Genomic DNA, 18,015 nt, shown 5'->3' on the forward strand with positions numbered 1-18,015 from the left:
AATAGCCTCAGGAGCTGGTGGAGACCAAAACCAGAGCTAAAAAAAAAGACAGAATAGTGGACTTAGATTCATCAGGCGACACAAACACCGGGTCCAGATGAATGATCATGTTGCTCCGTAGCTGCTTGATGTGGAACGAAAACTTTAATCTGTTTGCCGACAAGTTCACAATATCAATTTAAAAGGTCATGATATGTGAAAGTCGTGTTCACAGCTTGTTTCCACAGCCCCCTTGCTGTTTTTAAATCATAATTTATATCATTTATATATTTTTTTATATAAATGAAGAAAACCATCTAGATTTCTTATATAAATGTACTTTTTTGTTTTGTTGAAGAACCTCTGACTGAACACACTTTAATATCAACGACATGTTTGCATCATTTGCTGCTCGGTCATATTTTGATCAGTTGAGGAGGGGTTGGGAGGTGAAGGTTCAGTCTCAATAGATCCAGTAAACATGGGCCGACAGGATAGCAACACTTTCACCAGGTAAATGGTAATCTATTGAAATTTAGAAAAGTCAAATACTTTATTGGCATTCACATACAGTAGGAAAGAATGGCAATCATAGTAAGGCAATACATTTGTTTAAAAAAAAAAACAGATCACTTAGCCCTGGTCTTTCCTTCCTCATAAAAGCCATTTATCTCTGTGATAAAATAAGTTATGTACATCTGTGATAGCATTCAGAGGTTGAAAGGATCAACAGAAAATCTTGCATTTTAATAGTTCTGAAAAAAGATAAAACAATGTAACGTACTAATAAATGATTTGCAAACTTGATTTGAACGTACAATGGAGATGAACTAGAGCGATTTACAGAGAGCAGGGCTCACGGTGGTGTTAGGGACAGTACGAGTGAGCAGGCGACTGATTTAAAGCTACACGGACATAATAAAAGCAAAACATAAAGTGGTACAAATTACCATTGTCATATCCTAACAATCAATCACTGCATGCCTCCTTCTGGTGACAGCTGTAAAAGTTAACTGTGCAGTATTGTGCTGACTTCCTGATTAATTTCTTGAGTAGAATATAAATTATAAATCTATATCACTCCCTGTGTCTGTGCACAGAGGAGCACACTGCATACTAACATTTAGTATTTAAACAAACAGCAGCGTTGTAAAATGGGGTAACAGGTTAATTTAACCATAACACCAGACAGCGAAACATCGATTCTATAAAGCCCTGAAATACGTCCAATAACCTATTTATTTATTCATTTATTTATTTTTCGGCATTTCATCCAATGCCAACGTTTTCAAAACTCTTGCTTTGTAAATTAACTGCGTATGGCAACTACTACTAATACAATGTAGATGCCATTTCTGAGCTGGATTAAGTAACGGCTAATGCTAACCTGCTCCTGCTTCACATTAAAAGCATTAAACTAGCAAAACACACAGTGGCTTTTACTGTGAAGCAGCCACAGGAAACGCAATATATTTGTCACTTAGGTTAGCCCTGACTGAGATTGTTCATCAAAAATTCCTCTGGAAAAAAACAAAACAAGATAACAGTCATTTCGAAATAGTTTTAAATATCCCAGGGAGTACTGGAACCGGATGGAGCAGCCACAATGACGAAGAGCTGCACGCCTCTAACTCCACAGCAAGCTAACCAACTCCTTTTAATGTCCCCTGATGTCTGGAGCCGTGTGCAGCATGAAATCAGATCGCGGCTGCTCATGGCATAATGCAAAGAGACAGACTATTGGTTTCTTCTTCTTCAATAAAACACTGAGTTTGTTTGACTATTATGTAAACTGATACAACAGTTGATCTTCTGTTGTATTTTTGACAAAGCAGCTGCTCAATGACTGTTCTTGGAACGCTAGTTTAGTAAAGCACACATGCTTTCATCACCAGTAACCCTGGGTGTTGCACTGCTTCATGCCTTGGCACTGAACGTTGGCATTGGGCGTAAATCGTGAGGCGCGGAATCGTCCAAAATTGATGTAATTTCCTCAGACAGTGGGCTGGGTTGATGTTACCAGTAAGATAACAGCTGAAAACACAGCTGAGCAGCTCAAATGACGAGTTAAACTAGTTACACTAATGACGCTCAATGCCCAATCTACGGTAGAAATTCAGTCTAGAAGCTACAAAAATTCAAGATCTTTCACTCTTCAGGACCAATTCAGTGACTGGCTGCATATAAATAGGTCGCATAGCACTGATAGGTATGAAATCAAGTAACTCAATCATCCATCTATCTACTTTCTAAACTGTTTATCCTGCTTTGAGTGGCAGTGGACTGGAGCCTATCCTTGCCACGTATTTTGCGAAATTGTATAAAAACACGATGCCTGCTTTTAAACGATGGCTGACGTACAAAGGAGCTGCTGTTGCACCAAAATTTACAAAAACACCCGTTTTTCGCCGATCGTGATCACAACACAGCTTAAGAAGCAAAACGTTCTTTACTTCGTCATGACTCGGTGGATTCAGAGTGTGGAGGTGTGGGTGCTCCAGCAGTGGGAAGGGGGGGAGTGGGTTCCAAAAAACCAAGTAAAAACAGTCCCGTATTTAAGGTATTACCCTCAGTTTCAGGGTAAAGGATCGTCAGTCTGGTTGGCTGTGAGGAGCGCAGCCGACGAAAGCAGGACGGTTGGGACTCAGGATTTGGTGTGGATCTGCCCATGGAGGGCCTCAGCCTGGGCTTTCAGGCTCCGAAACTCCCCCTGGATGAAATCAGTCAAGGTCTTCCTCATTTCCAACTGAAAGGAAAATTTTGAGAAAGAATGTGTTGCAAAAATACATTAACACTCTGCTCATGTGGCATTTCATCCTATGACAAACCAGTTATGGCAACTGCAGATCTAACCATTAGTCAATTAGTGGATCGGCCGATCAACGGAAAATTCATTGGAAAACTCTTTTGAAAGCTGATTAATCATTTTTGTAATTGCTAAGCAAAGACGCCAACCATTTGGAGACATCACCTTGGGCCCTGAACACTGCAGTTTTTCCTGTTTTTGACATTTCCAGAATAATCATTAATGAAAATAATAGTTAGTTACGGGCCTAATGTCAACAACAGCAATATTCAAACTAATGGATTTAACCTACTTTCAGTTCATTTGTGTTTTATCACATTAGAGAAAATGTGGATCCATGGGGAATCATACGAGTAGCGTTGCAGCTAAAAATAATTTTCATTATCAGTTAATCTACCAGTTATTTCCTTGATCAATTGACTCGTCCACAGAATGTCAGCAAATAGCAAAAAGTGAGAATCACAAATTCCCAGAGCTCACTGTTAAGTGTCAAATGTATTGTTTTGTCCGACAGACAGTTTAAAACAGATGAGAATGATGTACTGCCAGAAATCTGTTCTCCAGAAATCATGTTACCAAAACATCTTAAATTCTAAAAGGTAACATGAAATATAGTTACGCTTTCATTATATTTAAAATAAACAAAATGTGCATTGTGTAGATGTGAAAATCAATTCTGTCCTCACTTGGCTCTTGTTTTCGGCTCGAAGGGATTCAACGAGGTCTTTCACACTGAACGGTTTCCCCACCAGGACAGTGATTTTCTGAAAGTAAACCACCAGTTACGACTGGAGTCACTGACAGGTAACGAAAAGCCACGAGACATGAGACGTTAAAACATGGCTAGAGATAGATGTAAGTGCTCCAACCTTGCCAGTCCGAGGAATGTAAGGCGTCACATTCGGCAGAACATCACTCAAACCTGAGACACAAGTATAACACATAGAAGGAGAGTTATTGGGTTTTCGTATGAAGCAATCAATGTTCCCGCAGCACCTACACCCCCCCGGATGGACTACTCACTCTACTCATTTTCCATTTGGCCTTGGTTTGTATGCTTCCATGTTTTCAAAGGATGAGGCTGGGAATAATCTGCTTTTTTCTTACTGTCAACAAATCCCACGAAAAGACCAAAACCAACAATGTGTTAGTCCATCAGCACTTTCTGACTTCTCTACTCCGTCTGTGCTCCAAACACAATGGTTCCTACTGAAGACTTGAATCTTTAACAACAGCTCACAAATATGTAGTTTCATTAAAAAAAAAAAACAGATGGTCACTGTCGTTTTACCAAATAAACAGGTAGAAACAGTGCATTTGTTGGGGACTATTTTCTGCGGCGGATTAATTCACATTTGGTGCTCCAGTGAGTATCTGTGGCAGCAGGACGGTGTGTGTGTGGGGCTGAGTCAAAATAAACTGCAGTCTGTGTGTTCATAGTAATGAAGGAACATGTCACCCAGTGACTATAATGTGAAAATTTGCTTAAACAATGCTAAAAAATGTATTTATCTTTTATTTAAATTCCAGGGTGACCTGCTGGCCTAGGACTTTGACCATAAACTGCTGTGTCTCCGTCTCAAATTTGGCCAAAGCCTTTGCTGCATGTCAATCCCCACCTATCTCTCCTCTTCATTTGCTGTCATCTCCCTACTGTGATCTCTCATATACAGGCAGAACAATGCCCCACAGGCACTGCCTGAAGCAATGAAAATAAACCACAAGCAGTTACCTAAAACAATCCCACTCAATCTACAAATACTGACATACGTGGTATGTCAATTTTCTATACGTTTTATTACTGCAACTTTTCTCATCTTTCCTGGAGGTTCCACCATCTACGAAGTCTTTAAAAACAAACTATTGACGCAGCAGAACGCGTGTGGGATAATGTGCTGGCATGTGTGGCGTGTACTCTGGCGGGGGGTTACTCACCCACGTGCCAGAGCGGCACGATGATGGGATTAAGGGAGCACTCTGCTATCAGCCGACCCACACCTAAAACACAAACCAAAAAAACTTTTCCCGCACTGAGCATCTGACACAGAATCACTTCAACACCGACAACTGACACGCAGGCAGACACCAGTCAGCACAGCCTTAAAGTCAATATGCAGGGTCATATGGGCAAGACTTCCTCTACCTTCATCTTTCACACGCGACCTACTGCATTCATATTGTACGTGCTGAACTTGTGCAGAATTATACTGAACGCTGTCATTACAGAGGCGCAAACATTCTTAGAGATGCACTGTGCTCACCCCATTTTAATCGTATGAATTCTTCAGTCATGTTGACTTTGCCTGTTAAAAGGAGGAACCAAACAGAAAGTGCTTATTTCCACTATAGTAAAAACTAAATCAAAAAGCAACGCAGGCCACAGAAAAAGAGGACGAGATGATAAACAGAGTGACGCTGCGAGCAGGAAGGCGAACATACCCTCCGGAAAAATGTGCACCCATTCTCCTCTGTTCAGTTTCTCCAGAATAAAATCCATACCCTTCTGGTAAACACCATCGCCTACAGAAGACACACAGCGTAAATGGTTCATTCAACCGACAGTGCGGGGGGGTAACGTGAACAGCTGTGCGACACTCACCTCTGCAGACGGGGACACACTTTCCACGGCTGAAGAATCTGGAGTGCATCTCTCTTGTGAAGCAGATGTCAGATGCCGTTGGGGTCCTGTCCGGTCACAGGTAGGTAATCATTCATTAACCAAAAATATCAAACCAAAAATCAAACCGTTTTTTAACAAATGAGTGAATTCAGTGTGGAGATGATAAATCTCACCACCGCATCTTGTTGAACTTCCACAGCTGTCTGAGCCTGAGCACACCTGTCGCAAACAGACGTGATTATTTCCGATGTTTCCATCTGAAAGGATTGTGTGTCGTCAGATTGTGCGTCTGTCCTTACCCCAGATGTGTGGGTCATCCATACAGGACTGGTGATTGCACAGAGTGATGAGGGGTGTGTCAGAGGGTCTCTGGTCAATCAGGTTCAACAACACCTCGTGGTTGTGGACCGTCAAACAGTTCATGTACTCTGTAGATGGAGAGTGGGGAGGGAGAATGGGAAAAAAAAAAGGAAGCAGTGAGCTGAGAAAAAGGCTGGAAACCTGTCTCAGATAGTAAGAATATTCTTGTAGATACGTGGTGTATTGGTAACGTGTTGCTATATGTGTGCAGGTACAAATATATTCCAACTTACTGGTCCAGAAGTAGGAATAGGAGCCCACCATGCCCATGATCAGTGAGCTGGAGATCCTCCATGCCAAAGCAGGGCACTGTGGGAACGGCCATCTGACCTCCAGGGGCATCACAGCTCTCCACAGACACTACATCCACACACATTAACCTGACACAACCCGGACAGAACGACACACAGCCAGGAGACAACTTAACACAGGCTGGAAGGTTTTGGGCTTTTTTGTTTACTCGTCATCGGGAGAATTATAAGCAGGCTCATCCCTTATGCGGCTCTGGGCAGAGCTTTCTAGAGGATATCATAATGACCCCGATGATGTCTGCAGGGTTATCTTGACCAACAGAGAGCCTGGGTTACAAACTGGGGCTGTTGCGCTGTCACTTAGTATCTGTCTGGCTTAGCTAAAGCAGAACTTTTTAGTGGTTTAAAGCGCAGCTCTGTGCTAAACTGGACCTCACTGCCCTGCGAGGTTTGCTACGCACTCTACGCAAGTGAATGGCAGGTCGTCAACCTAGGTACCCAACAGGGCTGCAACCGTGGACGTTGCATATGTCTGTGCCCAGACATGTAAAAGGCCCCGCCACCCCTGCTACACGAGCAAGACCCTCAGACTGAAAGAGACACAAGTCATTTTGTATCTGTGTTCGTTTTGCATTTACTTTTACTCATTTTGTGGCTTTTTTTTTTTTTTACTTATTTTGTGTCTCAGTGGTCATTTGCAGCAGGTGCTGTTTGTCTAGAGTTTCTTTACCTTCTCTGTAGATGTTTTGCTTTTTACTCGTAGTGACTCTTTTTATTCGATTTTTTGTGCCTATTTTTAGTAATTTTTCATCAAGACACACTCATTTAATGTCACTTTACATCTTTTTGTGATTGTTTTAGTTGTTCGCTTGTTTTGGGCCTTTTTCTTGTTGGAAAGTTCCAATGGACTTTCCAACAAGAAATATTATCAGTCACGTTATCAGGAGGACCCGGTTCAAGGGCCCCCTGGCTCCTCGGGCCCCTGGACCTGTGTCCGGCATCAAATGCAACTAAGAGTTTGTTTTTTTTAATCAGTTAATCTGCAGATTGTTTTCTTGAGTTATAATCTGGTCTGTAAAATGAAGGAAAATAGTTAAAAAAAAACGTCCACTGCAAATTCCTGCATCGCAAAATGACCTATTCAAATGTCTTGTTTTGTCCGGTCCAAAACCCCAAAGACAATCTGTTTTTCATCATAGAAAACCAGCAAACGTTCACATCTGACAGGCTGGAGCAAGTAAATATTAGCATTTTTTTGCTTAAAATAAAACAGAAATAGCTTTGACCGGGTTTGCGAAGCTCAGATTAGACACGACACAGCAAGCGCCAGTCCAGCTGTCACACGGCGCCTCGGTAAACCTGAACACCGAACGAGTCTCGGGTCCAAATGCCCAGGGTCGTGTACGGCAGCTAGCTGCCGTTAGCCTGCGTATACAATGGAGCTGTCAAGGAAAAAAAGAAATCAAGTCGTAAACCGGCGTATCAAAGGCTGAGCAGGCGTTTTTAGCTTCAACGATGCACAGCGACACAATCATTCAACACTTTTTCCTTCTACTCTCTGCAGTCGCGTCAGATTAGCGAAAACAAAACGGCCTGTCGCATCCTGTAGCGTCCACGTAAGGTGGCGCGGGGTCCCAGGAGGCCTTGCGCCTTATATTCACACAGCTCAGTAACTCGGGGAACCGAAGAAAACATCGCACCCTCAAACATTTACCTCAACTTTCACCTTTCTCCTGCTGACAGTCTGACGGTCACCGACACCGGAAACCTCGAGGCCTCGCGCTGAATTGTGGGTACTGCAGTCTTCGGGTAACGTGTCCCCTAACGTCACACTTTTCCCGACATTTTGTGTGCGGCGACCGACCTTTGGCTTTTCGTTTGATTCTCCCGCGTCAAGTTCTCACAAACGACGACAACAGACTCCATGTTTTGTCCACAAACCAGCTCCGTGTCGGCCAATGTGGAATTATGGGTAATGGAGGCTGTGAAGTAGGCCAAAGGTGAGGCGCCTCTGAGAGGTCATGCTTTGACCTCCTGCTCCTGTGCATGAGTTTCCCTTTGTGGAGAATTCGCCTGGAATAAATTGTGGTCAACAAGCGATGAACGCCGTATCAATAATAAAGAAAACAAGTGCACAGGATATATTCAGTAAAAAAACTGATTTACCGCCAGGATTTCATTTTATTTGGGAAACTGAGAAAACTTGACAGACATGAAAAGAAACGGACCTTCTCCAAAACAAACCTTTTTCGCACCTTTGTCGAAAACTCTCTGAAAACGGCACCAGCATGACATATAGGCCTATGTTAAAAACAGGAAGGCATTTAAAACGTGTCATATTTTTGCTAAACAGGGCGGTGCATTGCTTTTTTGTCAACCTAGGCTGACTACATCAATGAGAGGAACAGCCCCCTGTACTTTCTGGGCACCGATGGTTAGTCTTTCCTCTTTCGAGTCAGCCTGTCCTGCTTCCTCACTACTGCAAATACCTTCTTAGACTACTAGAGAAGGGAAATCCGTGTCTTAGCATCCGCCTGTGCGCTGACTGCCGTCCGTGTGCACAAACAGAGGCTTAGTCTGGCCACGAGTAGACTGCTTGTCCTCCCTTTTATGAATGAAAGCCTAATGCAGCGATTCCCAGCCGGGAGCATATGCACCCCAGGGGGGGCACCTTTGCAGTAGGATATATTGAGGAGTTGCTTAGATAATCAGAAATTATGATTCGACAAAAACAACACAGTCACATTTTTGAGTTTAAGAGGAAAACAAAAACATAAACAGGGTAAGAAATCATTAAACGACTGCACAGGACACATCTCTCACCAGCTGGAGTCGGTCGTGACTAGAGCCGAAACAATTCGTTTTTAATTAACTGATGAATTGATGGACAAAAACTGAATCTGCAACCAGCAATTTGAAGACGTCACGTTGGGCTCATTTCACTTGACGCTAAACACTAACCCGTTAATTGTTTGATCGAGAGAATAATTTGCAGGAGTAACCGCTAGTAGACAAAACTAATGGTTGAAGGCCTAAAAAGTACGGTCTAACCCGCCCGCTTAGTTTTACTGCAATTGAGAGGGTAGGAACTAGTTAGCCAGAAGGCAGAAAGGAAATAGTTAAAATAGATCAAAGTGATGGATAAATGGTTGAAACGTGCATCTGCTGCCATCCTGTGTGGTAGTAGTGTGAATGGAAAGTTGATCACATCAACTAAAAAGAAGAGGAGGCCACACAAACATGTCACCAGTTCCAGGGTCGCCAAAGTGGATTCATGAGTGGTGTTGACCATCCCCCAGGTTAAAATCTCTTTAAAAGCACATGTGACAGGCGGCAGCGATAAAGGGCTACTTGAGCTTGTGTGGCGGGGCTGTGGAGGTACAGCAGGCACTGGAACGCTGGGAACCACTGGACCGGAGGACATGTTTAACTGCTTCCGGTTTTCCAAATGCTCCACTGATTATGGGCCTGATGTCGGCTATGTGCACAAACAAGGATCGTTGTGATCATGATTAGGCTGCTTTTCCTTCCTTTCATTGACAATGGCCTGGTATCCGGTATATAGAAACCCTGCCGCTTCCTTTTTCGTTTTCTGCACGACTGTAGATTTGCACTCAGCAATCTCAACCTAAATGTTGAGACCAGTGAAGATCTCTCTCTCTGCTCCCGTTGCCTCCGCATCTGCTGCCTGGATTTATGGTTAGTGTTGAAGTAGGACAGTATTGCACGGGTACTTCACGGCCGGTTTGGCCCACCAGGGGGCAAAAATGAGCTGTGATGCCCTATCAAGTCCTCAAAAGCCCCGGCATAACAGTTTGGTCCCGAATCCCAGAAACCAACCAGTATTCCTAGACTGAATTACCCATCGCTAGGTTTGCTGTAAGTTTCTGATTATTAGATTAAACACAAATTAGTTTAAGAACATGCAGCATATAATAGTAATAATATATCATAATAATAATTCTAATAATAATAATAAAATACTAATAATAAAATACCTCTGCTAGACAGGGCCTCAAGATTTGATGCAATGCAGGAGCTGTCTCAAGATCCTGAACATTTATTTTTATTGTGCTTTAGTGGTGCGTGTTATTAAAAATCACCACACAGTAACTGCAACACAGACAACCTGGGGCTCCAAGGGCAGTTGCCCACTTTGCCTGGGTGGTAATCCAGCCACGGGGTAAAAAGCGGACACACATGCTATTTATTTGGTAAATTTAAAACTCTTTATTAAAACGCTTTATTCACAAAGCTTACAGAACTCCCCCGCGCCTTGACACAGGCCAAACCAACCCATTCAGCCCTGGATCGATTCATACTGACTTTTGGCAGAGTTTGTAGTTTAAAAAAATACTGAAATCCATATTAAACTAAATGGGACTAAATTTATTATCTGACATTTTACAAACATCATAATTTGTACATTTAAAAAGTCAGAAAAGGCTGAGAACCCTCCCAACAATATTAACAAGAACACTATATCTCAAAATCATACATTCATAAATGTGTGTATACATTATACTATCGCCCACAAAAAGTGAGTATAAAATCACGGTTGAAAAGGATGACAATCAAAAATAATTAATTTGTAAAATTAAATGCAAAAATACATTTAAGAATACAAAAATTCCTTACATTTCACCGTCCTGAAATGTGACTCCAGAGACAGGAAACACAGTTTGAGGTACAAAGAAATAGCTGTAATTCAGGCGAGAGCTTCGTCTCAGGGAGAGGCTGGTCCGGACTGGCGGCCAGTCGCGGACTCCTCCTAACCAACTGGCTTGTTTCACCAACCGGGTGCGAGCATGTTTAATCCCTTTAGTGCCACCTCAAAACCCAAAAAACAGGCCTGAGAGAGAGAGAGAGAGAGAGAGGAATGAGGTATTTCAGGGACTAAATAATAGGCAGGTGATGGCGTAGGCCTGTAGTCATCAGTGCAGGAGTAGAGTTAGAGTATAATGTGAGAGGAATGTAAGAGGTCTGTATTACCGCGTTGGCGGGGAAGGCTCGCAAAAAGACAGCGTTAAATCCTTTATAGAGGGCTTTAGGTCCTTCTTCTCGAAGCAGCGTTCTCAGGACGTCCACCAGGCCTCTGTATTTCCCATCCGCAGCTACACACACACACACGCACACACACACACATATATTATATTATATTATACTGGTCTCACACTGGTGGGAGCGAGGAAGTGCATCGACATCCATTGGAGATCCACCGTTCTGCCAACTCCTTCACAGGGGTGGATTAAGCTTTCAAATGATTTTACACTTGAATATTGTATATTATGATATGATATTATATTATTGAACTGTTCTTTAGAGTAATGAATGCTGTACATGGTGTGGTTGATGTCATATACCATAATAATCAACAAACCTCCAACATAATACATGAACTAAGGCAGTGGCTCTACATGCAGAGCACAGCATGCAGCTTTACTTCGACTCCGGCTCTAACCTGTCTGGAAGTTGGATTTGAGGACATCTGGAGGAAGAGCGATCATCCAGTTCAATATCCCTGCTACACCACCGGCCAGGAGGATGTTGGGAGTGCTGAGCTGAGAAACACTGAACACATAAAGACCCACAGACGCACATAAAATCGAGGTGAGGTTTACGGGATCTAAAAGCTCTTCCCACTTTATAAACATCTTCACTGTAACCATGGTTACTCACCTTTGACCCTCAGGTGTCAGGAAGTTTTTGAGATATTCATATGTTAGGAAGTACAGACCATTAGAAGGCACATCTAAGAGACAGAAGGAGGAAGGGAAGAGCAAACATGCGAGGCTGTAAATCCACGCTGCCCTTTGGATTCAAAAATCACACCTATGAACAAAGTTTTCTGCTTACCTCCTCTGTTGGAGGTTACACAATGCTTTCAGATATCGTGGCTTTTATACACACTCATGCACACACACACCAAGCCACAGTTTAGTGTACCTCTGATGAGAGTAAGCACAGTCCCTTTGTAGACACTGCGTATCCCCTGCTCCTTATAGAGCCTGACCGCACAGTCAAGTGGACCTGCATACTTCGACTTGCCGCTGCTAGCCTGCACCTGGAAAAACACACATTTCAGTCCTTTTACTTAACATTAAATCTGCAGTAACGGAGTTTTGGTCACTTGTGGGGCAACAGAAACAAGAAACATTAGCTTGTCATTATCTTTTAAGTTGATATGATGAGCCAACTGAGGAATCTAAGTCTAGTACTTCCTCTCTCTTAGCTCTGATTTTGGTCTCCACCAGCGCCTGAGGGAAACATCTTGCTCTTCAGCTGCTAAACGCTCTACTATGTTCACCAGCTGGTCCCTGACTGAGTCCGTCTGCTGTTTGCTGCTGAGCAGGTAGTGGACAGTGGCTTTTTACAGCTGTTTCCCTGTAAACAGATGCTGTTGTAGGCGAAAACGACGCTAAGAGAGCGCTGAGAGTGACCCAGAGCAGTAAATTTACAGAGCGGATCTTCTCTGTAGGTTCATCGTTACCAGAGACTCCTTTCACATTGTCAAATTGTTTTCACATCGTCACTTGATGAACTCTTAGCGTAAATTACGTAGCTGCAGCGGCTTTAAGTCTCACTGAAATCAAAATCTTGTTAACAAGAGAGAAATGAGAGCAAATTCAGTCACACAAAGATGTCATCACACGCTCAGACACGCTAACAGTCACAAGTACGATTAAATTTGTGTTGCAGTTCATTCCAGTTGTGAGGTGCATGGTACTGGAAACCAGTCTTTCCCAGTTCAGAGTTTGTATGAGGAAGTTTTAACGCCAGTCTATTCTGTGAGCTGGTGTCATGGTTGTTCACGCTGAACTACTGATGTTAAACGTTTCCACAACTGACATAGCGAGGCCTTACAATACCATTTGTGACAAAGATCTAAGTTGGAATCAACCAGTTTTTTTAACTAAATGAATAAACAACCACTCTGTGCGGAAAAAAAAACAACCCATTGACCTCCTAACCTGAAATAATCAGTCGCACATGCACGCGTACACGCCTGATCCCCCCAGACCCTAATCCACACGCCCACACAAACATCTTACCTGCAGTAAGCATTTGATCCTCTCTCCTGGAGCCACAATCACTGTAGTGAAGACTCCTGCCAGACAGCCAGACAAGAATATCTGAGTGTGTCTGAGGAGAAGAGAATAAAATAGAATCACTTTCAGAGATCTGAGGGGAAATACAGAGTCTGGTGATAAATCCGTGCGGGTTCATCACTAAGTGAGCCGTTTTACATTGTACAATCATCTGATCCACTTTCCAGATAAAAATATTGATTAGAGCAGCTTTAAAGGTGCTATGTGCACGTTTTTGGTATCGGTACATAGCCGAAGTTAGCATTAACAGCCGTTAGCTCACCAGTCTAGAAGAAATGCTGCGAGTTCAGCATCAATAGCTAACTCCACAGGTGGAACGCAAACGCCAATATTAACTCTTGTTTCGCTTCTATTTCTGTCTCTTCTTTTCTTCTACTGAGGTTAGCATGCTAACCTGCTAGCCCCGGCCCGACCGGCCCTTCTCGTCACTTTCCGACAATGAGTAACTGCAGCGTTCAGTCTGTCCTCAGTCCAACACGAGAGGATAACGAAGTAGCGCTGCCCAGAGGACGTATTCTAACCTCTTGTCTTCTAAACTCAACGATGGCTGAAGCTCTTGGCAGGCGACCATCCCCACCACCAGCTACCGGCATGAAACCACATTCGGCGGCAGAGAAAACTTACACGCAGCCCCTTTAAAAGATGCCTTATTGAACGTACCGTTTTACATTCGATAAAATCATTCCGATATCCTACAACACGCTTATGTTTCTTCTTTCTTTACTAACGCAGGACATCACATGGTATGGAGTACAAACAAAACATATGCAGTACAGTTATAACAGAGCAATGGCACCTTGCAGGGATAAAGCACAATACGAATGACTTAAACAGCGGTATTCTTCAGAGAGGCAGCTGACCTACCGATGACTTCCGGCCAATTTAACCACAGCACAAACTTTAGGTCTTGCTCAAAAGCAGGGGGTGGAAGGAGTGAACAGCTGATGTAAGAACGACTTTCAACATGCCTACTCTCTCCAGTAAAACATAACAGAAAACAAATGTACATGGAGCGTCGCCAGGGAGTGGGGGTGGGGGGTGGGGGGCAAGTACCAGGGAGTTCACAGGGAATGGGGTTTTGAGAAACACCAGGACTAAAGCTAGAGAGAGAAGCGACCAGTGGTCTCCAGCACGTGTGACCTTGCTACATACTGTACATATATAGATAGAGAGGTGACAACGGGGCTGGCGGGAGGGGGCAGGGTAACACGAGGAAGGGGGTGTAGAGGGGGTGTGTTGCCTCACATGAGCGAATGATAGCAGAGGGGAGAGAAAGAGAGAAATGGATATATATAGAGCTCATATTCCAGGTATACCATACACACTGCAGAGAAACTCTCAGACAGACAACTCTTTGTGTGTGTGTGTGTGTGTGTGTGTGTGTGTGTGTGTGTGTGTGTGTGTGTGTGTGTGTGTGTGCGTGGTTTTACTAACGTTAGGGGTTTGCCAGGATCTGTCTGCTGGAGCTGTTTCCCCAGACCGAAGCCAAAGAAACTGATGGCCATCATGGGAGCCACGCCCGCCAGGGGAGCCCCCATTCCTTTATAGAGGCCAAGGATGCCCTGGACACACACACACACACACACACACACACACACACACACACACACACACACAGATAGAATTTATTTTAATGAGTAAAAGTAAAACATACGGCAGGACAATCTTTACCAGTTTTCTTCATGAGTTACAGTTATTTTTATTCTATGTGAGTGTGTTTCCGTCCAACATTTTTTATGCACTTTTTCAATTCGCGCATAAAAAACCCCACCTGAGTGGAAATGTCAGAATTTTGGAGTAACAGTCGAAATATCATGTTTCCATCATTTTCCCACGTGGCTCTCCATCGTTTGAGCTTTGACTGTCTCTCCATTAATGACTCCATCTCTTTGTGTCTTTTCGTTTCTGCAGTGGTGTAACGCCAGCGAGCGGAGAATCGGCTCCCTCAACTGTTTATCTTGATGAGCCAACTCTTAGCATTAACATAACAATAGTGGATTGAAATGCACATTAATTTGCAATTTCTTTTGCAGATTTCCTGGAAAAACTTGTTTAAAATTCTTGCTAAGTGTGATCGGAAATTGTGTGTGTTCACCTCTTTGGATACGGTCTTGCGAAAGCAGTCATACGTTCCCGTGTAGAGGACGTACTGAGTGCAGGAGGCTTTGGGCTGCGTCTGTAGCCTCACCTGTCGGACAGAGTTTAATCAGAAGGCTGAGTCACACAGACACACACACACACACACACACACACACACACACACACACACCCCTGACCATGCATTTTGGAAGGGAGGATTGTTGAGAAAGTGCTAGGAGATAAGGGAAACACCCATCAATGTCTGCTGCTTGGGATCACTGATAAACAAACAGGGTGGTTGCGGACATGTGCGTCTCTGACAGTTACTGTGAGAATCAGATACAACCCGCTCACATTTTGGCATTCAGTTGGATTATTCAGACATTAAATGCACAATCGGTAGCTTGGCAGAGGGTCGTTGTGTAGCGTGTAAGCTGAAACACTGATGTATTGACATATGAAGCAGGGTCAGACTAAGGCAGGTTACACACGGTGGAGGAACTACTTTCTAAGTGAATGCAGTTAAAATTAAATGGTCAAAAATGATTTATTTTACGGTTATATATCTTTTTTCCCCCCAAAAAAAGGCTAAAGAAAAGATCCTAATTATTGTGTCCAAGTTAAAAATGTTTTCATTAGGCTTCATCCTCTGGGGACCATGGATGTCACCAGATGGAACCGACAGTGCCCAGAGCCGCTCTGCTGGCAGGGCGAGTAGAAGCGCCGATGGAGGGCGGAGGCCCGTGAGGAAGGAACGCTCACTCTCCCCTGCCAGTCCGGACCACGGCCAGTCTACGAGGATGATGTGGAAAGTTCAGCTATGAATAGAAAGCTGTCTCGATAAGACCCCCCCAACTCTAAACCTTGTCAAAAAAAAAAAAAAGCACAAGCACCAGACTTAATAAAACACAAATGTCAAACGTTCTCTGGCTCCAGCATTTATTTCAAATGTGAGGATTCAATGCTTTTCTCAGGAGATGAATCTGATGTGATAATTAGTCATTTCAATCATTTTTCTAGCAGAAACCCTCTAGATTTACCGGTTCCGTCTTGACAGTTTGCAGCTTTTCTCCGTTTTACACGGCTGCATACTGAACATCTTCGGGGTGTGAGCAGCTACTTGAGGACCTCATTCCGGGGACAGGTATTAATCGCAATTTCGTGACATTCTGTGGCCGAAACAACGCGTCGATTAATCGAGAAAAAAAAAATAACCGGCGGGGGTCACTGGCACATTTGACACAAGTCAAAACCCGTGGACATGGCTCGGAGGCCTCCTCCTGATCCAGTTGGGCACTTGATGACTTGAGGTTTCCCGCATCTATCGGCAGATTTGGCCCGTCCTGTCCACCGTTTTGTTGAATCTCCGTTTGCGCCCGTAAAGTCCTGATGGTTTGGACTCGTGAGGAGGGAAGTGACACTGGCTGCTCTTACGTCTGTCAGTCAACTAACGGGCCTTCCGCCAACAGCTATGCATTTTTGCCGGTTACGGCTTCTCAGACGTGAAGACTCGATGCTTCTCTTCGCCATTTGTGACATTAAAACTGGGCATTTTTCAGGCTTTTGGACCGGACGAGACGCCTGAACGCGTCACCTTGGCCCCTGGGAAATGACAACAGGCACCTGTTCATTGTTCCCCGACAATGTCTCCACGAAACGTGATGGAAAAAAAAAAAAGATTGGATACCGCCCTGGTGTGCATTTCTCCCTCGCAAATAACCGAGTCTCGTCCCACTGTGCCCCACACAGACCCCGAAGCCTCGCTCCGTCTCCGTCTTTCTCCTGCCACACGGCCTCGGTGACAGGTTAAGCTGATTTATCAATAATCCCCACAGCACCTACATCTGATCACTGACTTTTCCCCCCTGGGAACCGGAGAAAATCCACAATAAAATCTACAGAACTGCCACACACACACACACACAGATGTATTTAGTGATACCCTCCAAGGTATAATCGAACTTCTTTCAAAGAGCGGGTCGCTTGCAGCCCATGTAAACCGCACTTTGACCCGCAGTCAGTCACCTTGATGGTGTCCAGCGGGTGTCCGGCCAGCAGCAGGCAGGCTCCGCCGACTCCCCCAGCCACGAAGTTCTTGAGCGGAGAAACTCTTGGCGCTTCCCCCATCCTCTCCCCGCATGGCCAGCGCAGACTGCCCGGGCCGCAGACCGCTTCGCACCGCCCCGACAGGCGGCACACGACGGCCGCTGTCTCACCGCGTGCGCGCGTGTGCGTGTGGGTGTGTGTGTGTGGGTGTGGGGGGCATTATCTGTCTGTCTGTCTGTCTGCCACGTACAGGGACGGATCTGGACTTTGCCTTCAGAGGGGGGGGGCTGAGAGCCGCTGTCCAGCCAGACAGTTACTACTAAGACTCTCACTCCCAATTACACTGTAAAACTCCCGTCGTACGCTGGGCCTCAGTATGTGGTCCCACACTGTCTCTATACGGGACAGTGTGGAGTGCGCTACATCTACCGTCCCGTAGCATGGAAACAGCGACCTCTGGCGGTGATACAGACTTACCCCCCCCCCATCAAACAAACAAACAAACAAAAAACCAAACGACTCACCAAAGATAAAGGAGTATTCCTGCATGTTCATTTTTTAAAGATACTGTCTTGTGCCATGGGAAACAACGCTGAGGCACACGGGAGACACACGGGACAACCACAGCTGCCTTTAAATGCTGGGGACAAGACCTGAGGGCTCCCTGTGTCCAAAGTGGAAGCTTATTGGACAAGTCCAAAATATCCCTGAATCCATCGATAAATAACGCTGCTGCAGCAGAGAGAGTGCCCTTAGCTAGAGCAG

At 44.4% G+C, this 18,015-nt stretch overlaps 2 protein-coding genes across 4 annotated transcripts; both read right to left on the bottom strand.

Annotated features, from left to right (window-relative positions):
- Positions 1–507: 507 nt before the first annotated feature.
- Positions 508–7,988, bottom strand: taz (tafazzin). Of its 3 annotated transcripts, XM_040152973.1 has the most exons (11): positions 7,731–7,988; positions 5,999–6,145; positions 5,705–5,833; positions 5,579–5,624; positions 5,385–5,470; positions 5,225–5,305; positions 5,047–5,088; positions 4,721–4,783; positions 3,655–3,707; positions 3,472–3,549; positions 508–2,725 (listed from the first exon to the last, which is right to left on the bottom strand). In XM_040152973.1, the coding sequence occupies exons 2-11, from the start codon at positions 6,105–6,107 to the stop codon at positions 2,624–2,626; spliced, it is 789 nt and encodes a 262-aa protein (XP_040008907.1). In that variant the 5' UTR covers positions 6,108–6,145; positions 7,731–7,988; the 3' UTR covers positions 508–2,623. The 3 variants fall into 3 exon arrangements, with proteins under 3 accessions (XP_040008907.1, XP_040008908.1, XP_040008909.1); XM_040152974.1 differs by lacking the exon at positions 5,047–5,088; XM_040152975.1 differs by lacking the exons at positions 5,047–5,088; positions 5,225–5,305.
- A 2,240-nt stretch (positions 7,989–10,228) lies between these two features.
- On the bottom strand, positions 10,229–17,464 carry si:dkey-150i13.2 (mitochondrial carnitine/acylcarnitine carrier protein). Its single transcript, XM_040153739.1, has 9 exons — positions 17,230–17,464; positions 15,221–15,313; positions 14,560–14,687; positions 13,069–13,159; positions 11,963–12,080; positions 11,696–11,768; positions 11,478–11,587; positions 11,009–11,130; positions 10,229–10,868 (listed from the first exon to the last, which is right to left on the bottom strand). Exons 1-9 carry the CDS (start codon positions 17,329–17,331, stop codon positions 10,806–10,808), a joined length of 900 nt encoding a protein of 299 aa, XP_040009673.1. The 5' UTR covers positions 17,332–17,464; the 3' UTR covers positions 10,229–10,805.
- Between the last annotated feature and the right edge of the window lie 551 nt (positions 17,465–18,015).

The sequence above is a fragment of the Xiphias gladius genome, chromosome 18 (assembly GCF_016859285.1).
Source record: "Xiphias gladius isolate SHS-SW01 ecotype Sanya breed wild chromosome 18, ASM1685928v1, whole genome shotgun sequence".
NCBI classification, from domain to species: domain Eukaryota; kingdom Metazoa; phylum Chordata; class Actinopteri; order Istiophoriformes; family Xiphiidae; genus Xiphias; species Xiphias gladius.

Excerpts from the sequence above, each read along its gene's own strand:
- taz (XM_040152973.1), bottom strand. The coding sequence starts at position 6,107 with ATGCCCCTGGAGGTCAGATGGCCGTTCCCACAGTGCCCTGCTTTGGCA. Across the intron at positions 5,306-5,384 it reads GTGTGTCCCCGTCTGCAGAG|GCGATGGTGTTTACCAGAAG; the intron begins GTGAGTGTCGCA and ends TGTCTTCTGTAG. Across the intron at positions 3,708-4,720 it reads CGTGCCGCTCTGGCACGTGG|GTTTGAGTGATGTTCTGCCG; the intron begins GTGAGTAACCCC and ends CTTGTGTCTCAG.
- si:dkey-150i13.2 (XM_040153739.1), bottom strand. The coding sequence starts at position 17,331 with ATGGGGGAAGCGCCAAGAGTTTCTCCGCTCAAGAACTTCGTGGCTGGG. Across the intron at positions 13,160-14,559 it reads GATCCTGGCAAACCCCTAAC|ACACACTCAGATATTCTTGT; the intron begins GTTAGTAAAACC and ends TCTTCTCCTCAG. Across the intron at positions 11,131-11,477 it reads CAAATCCAACTTCCAGACAG|CTGCGGATGGGAAATACAGA; the intron begins GTTAGAGCCGGA and ends GTGTGTGTGTAG.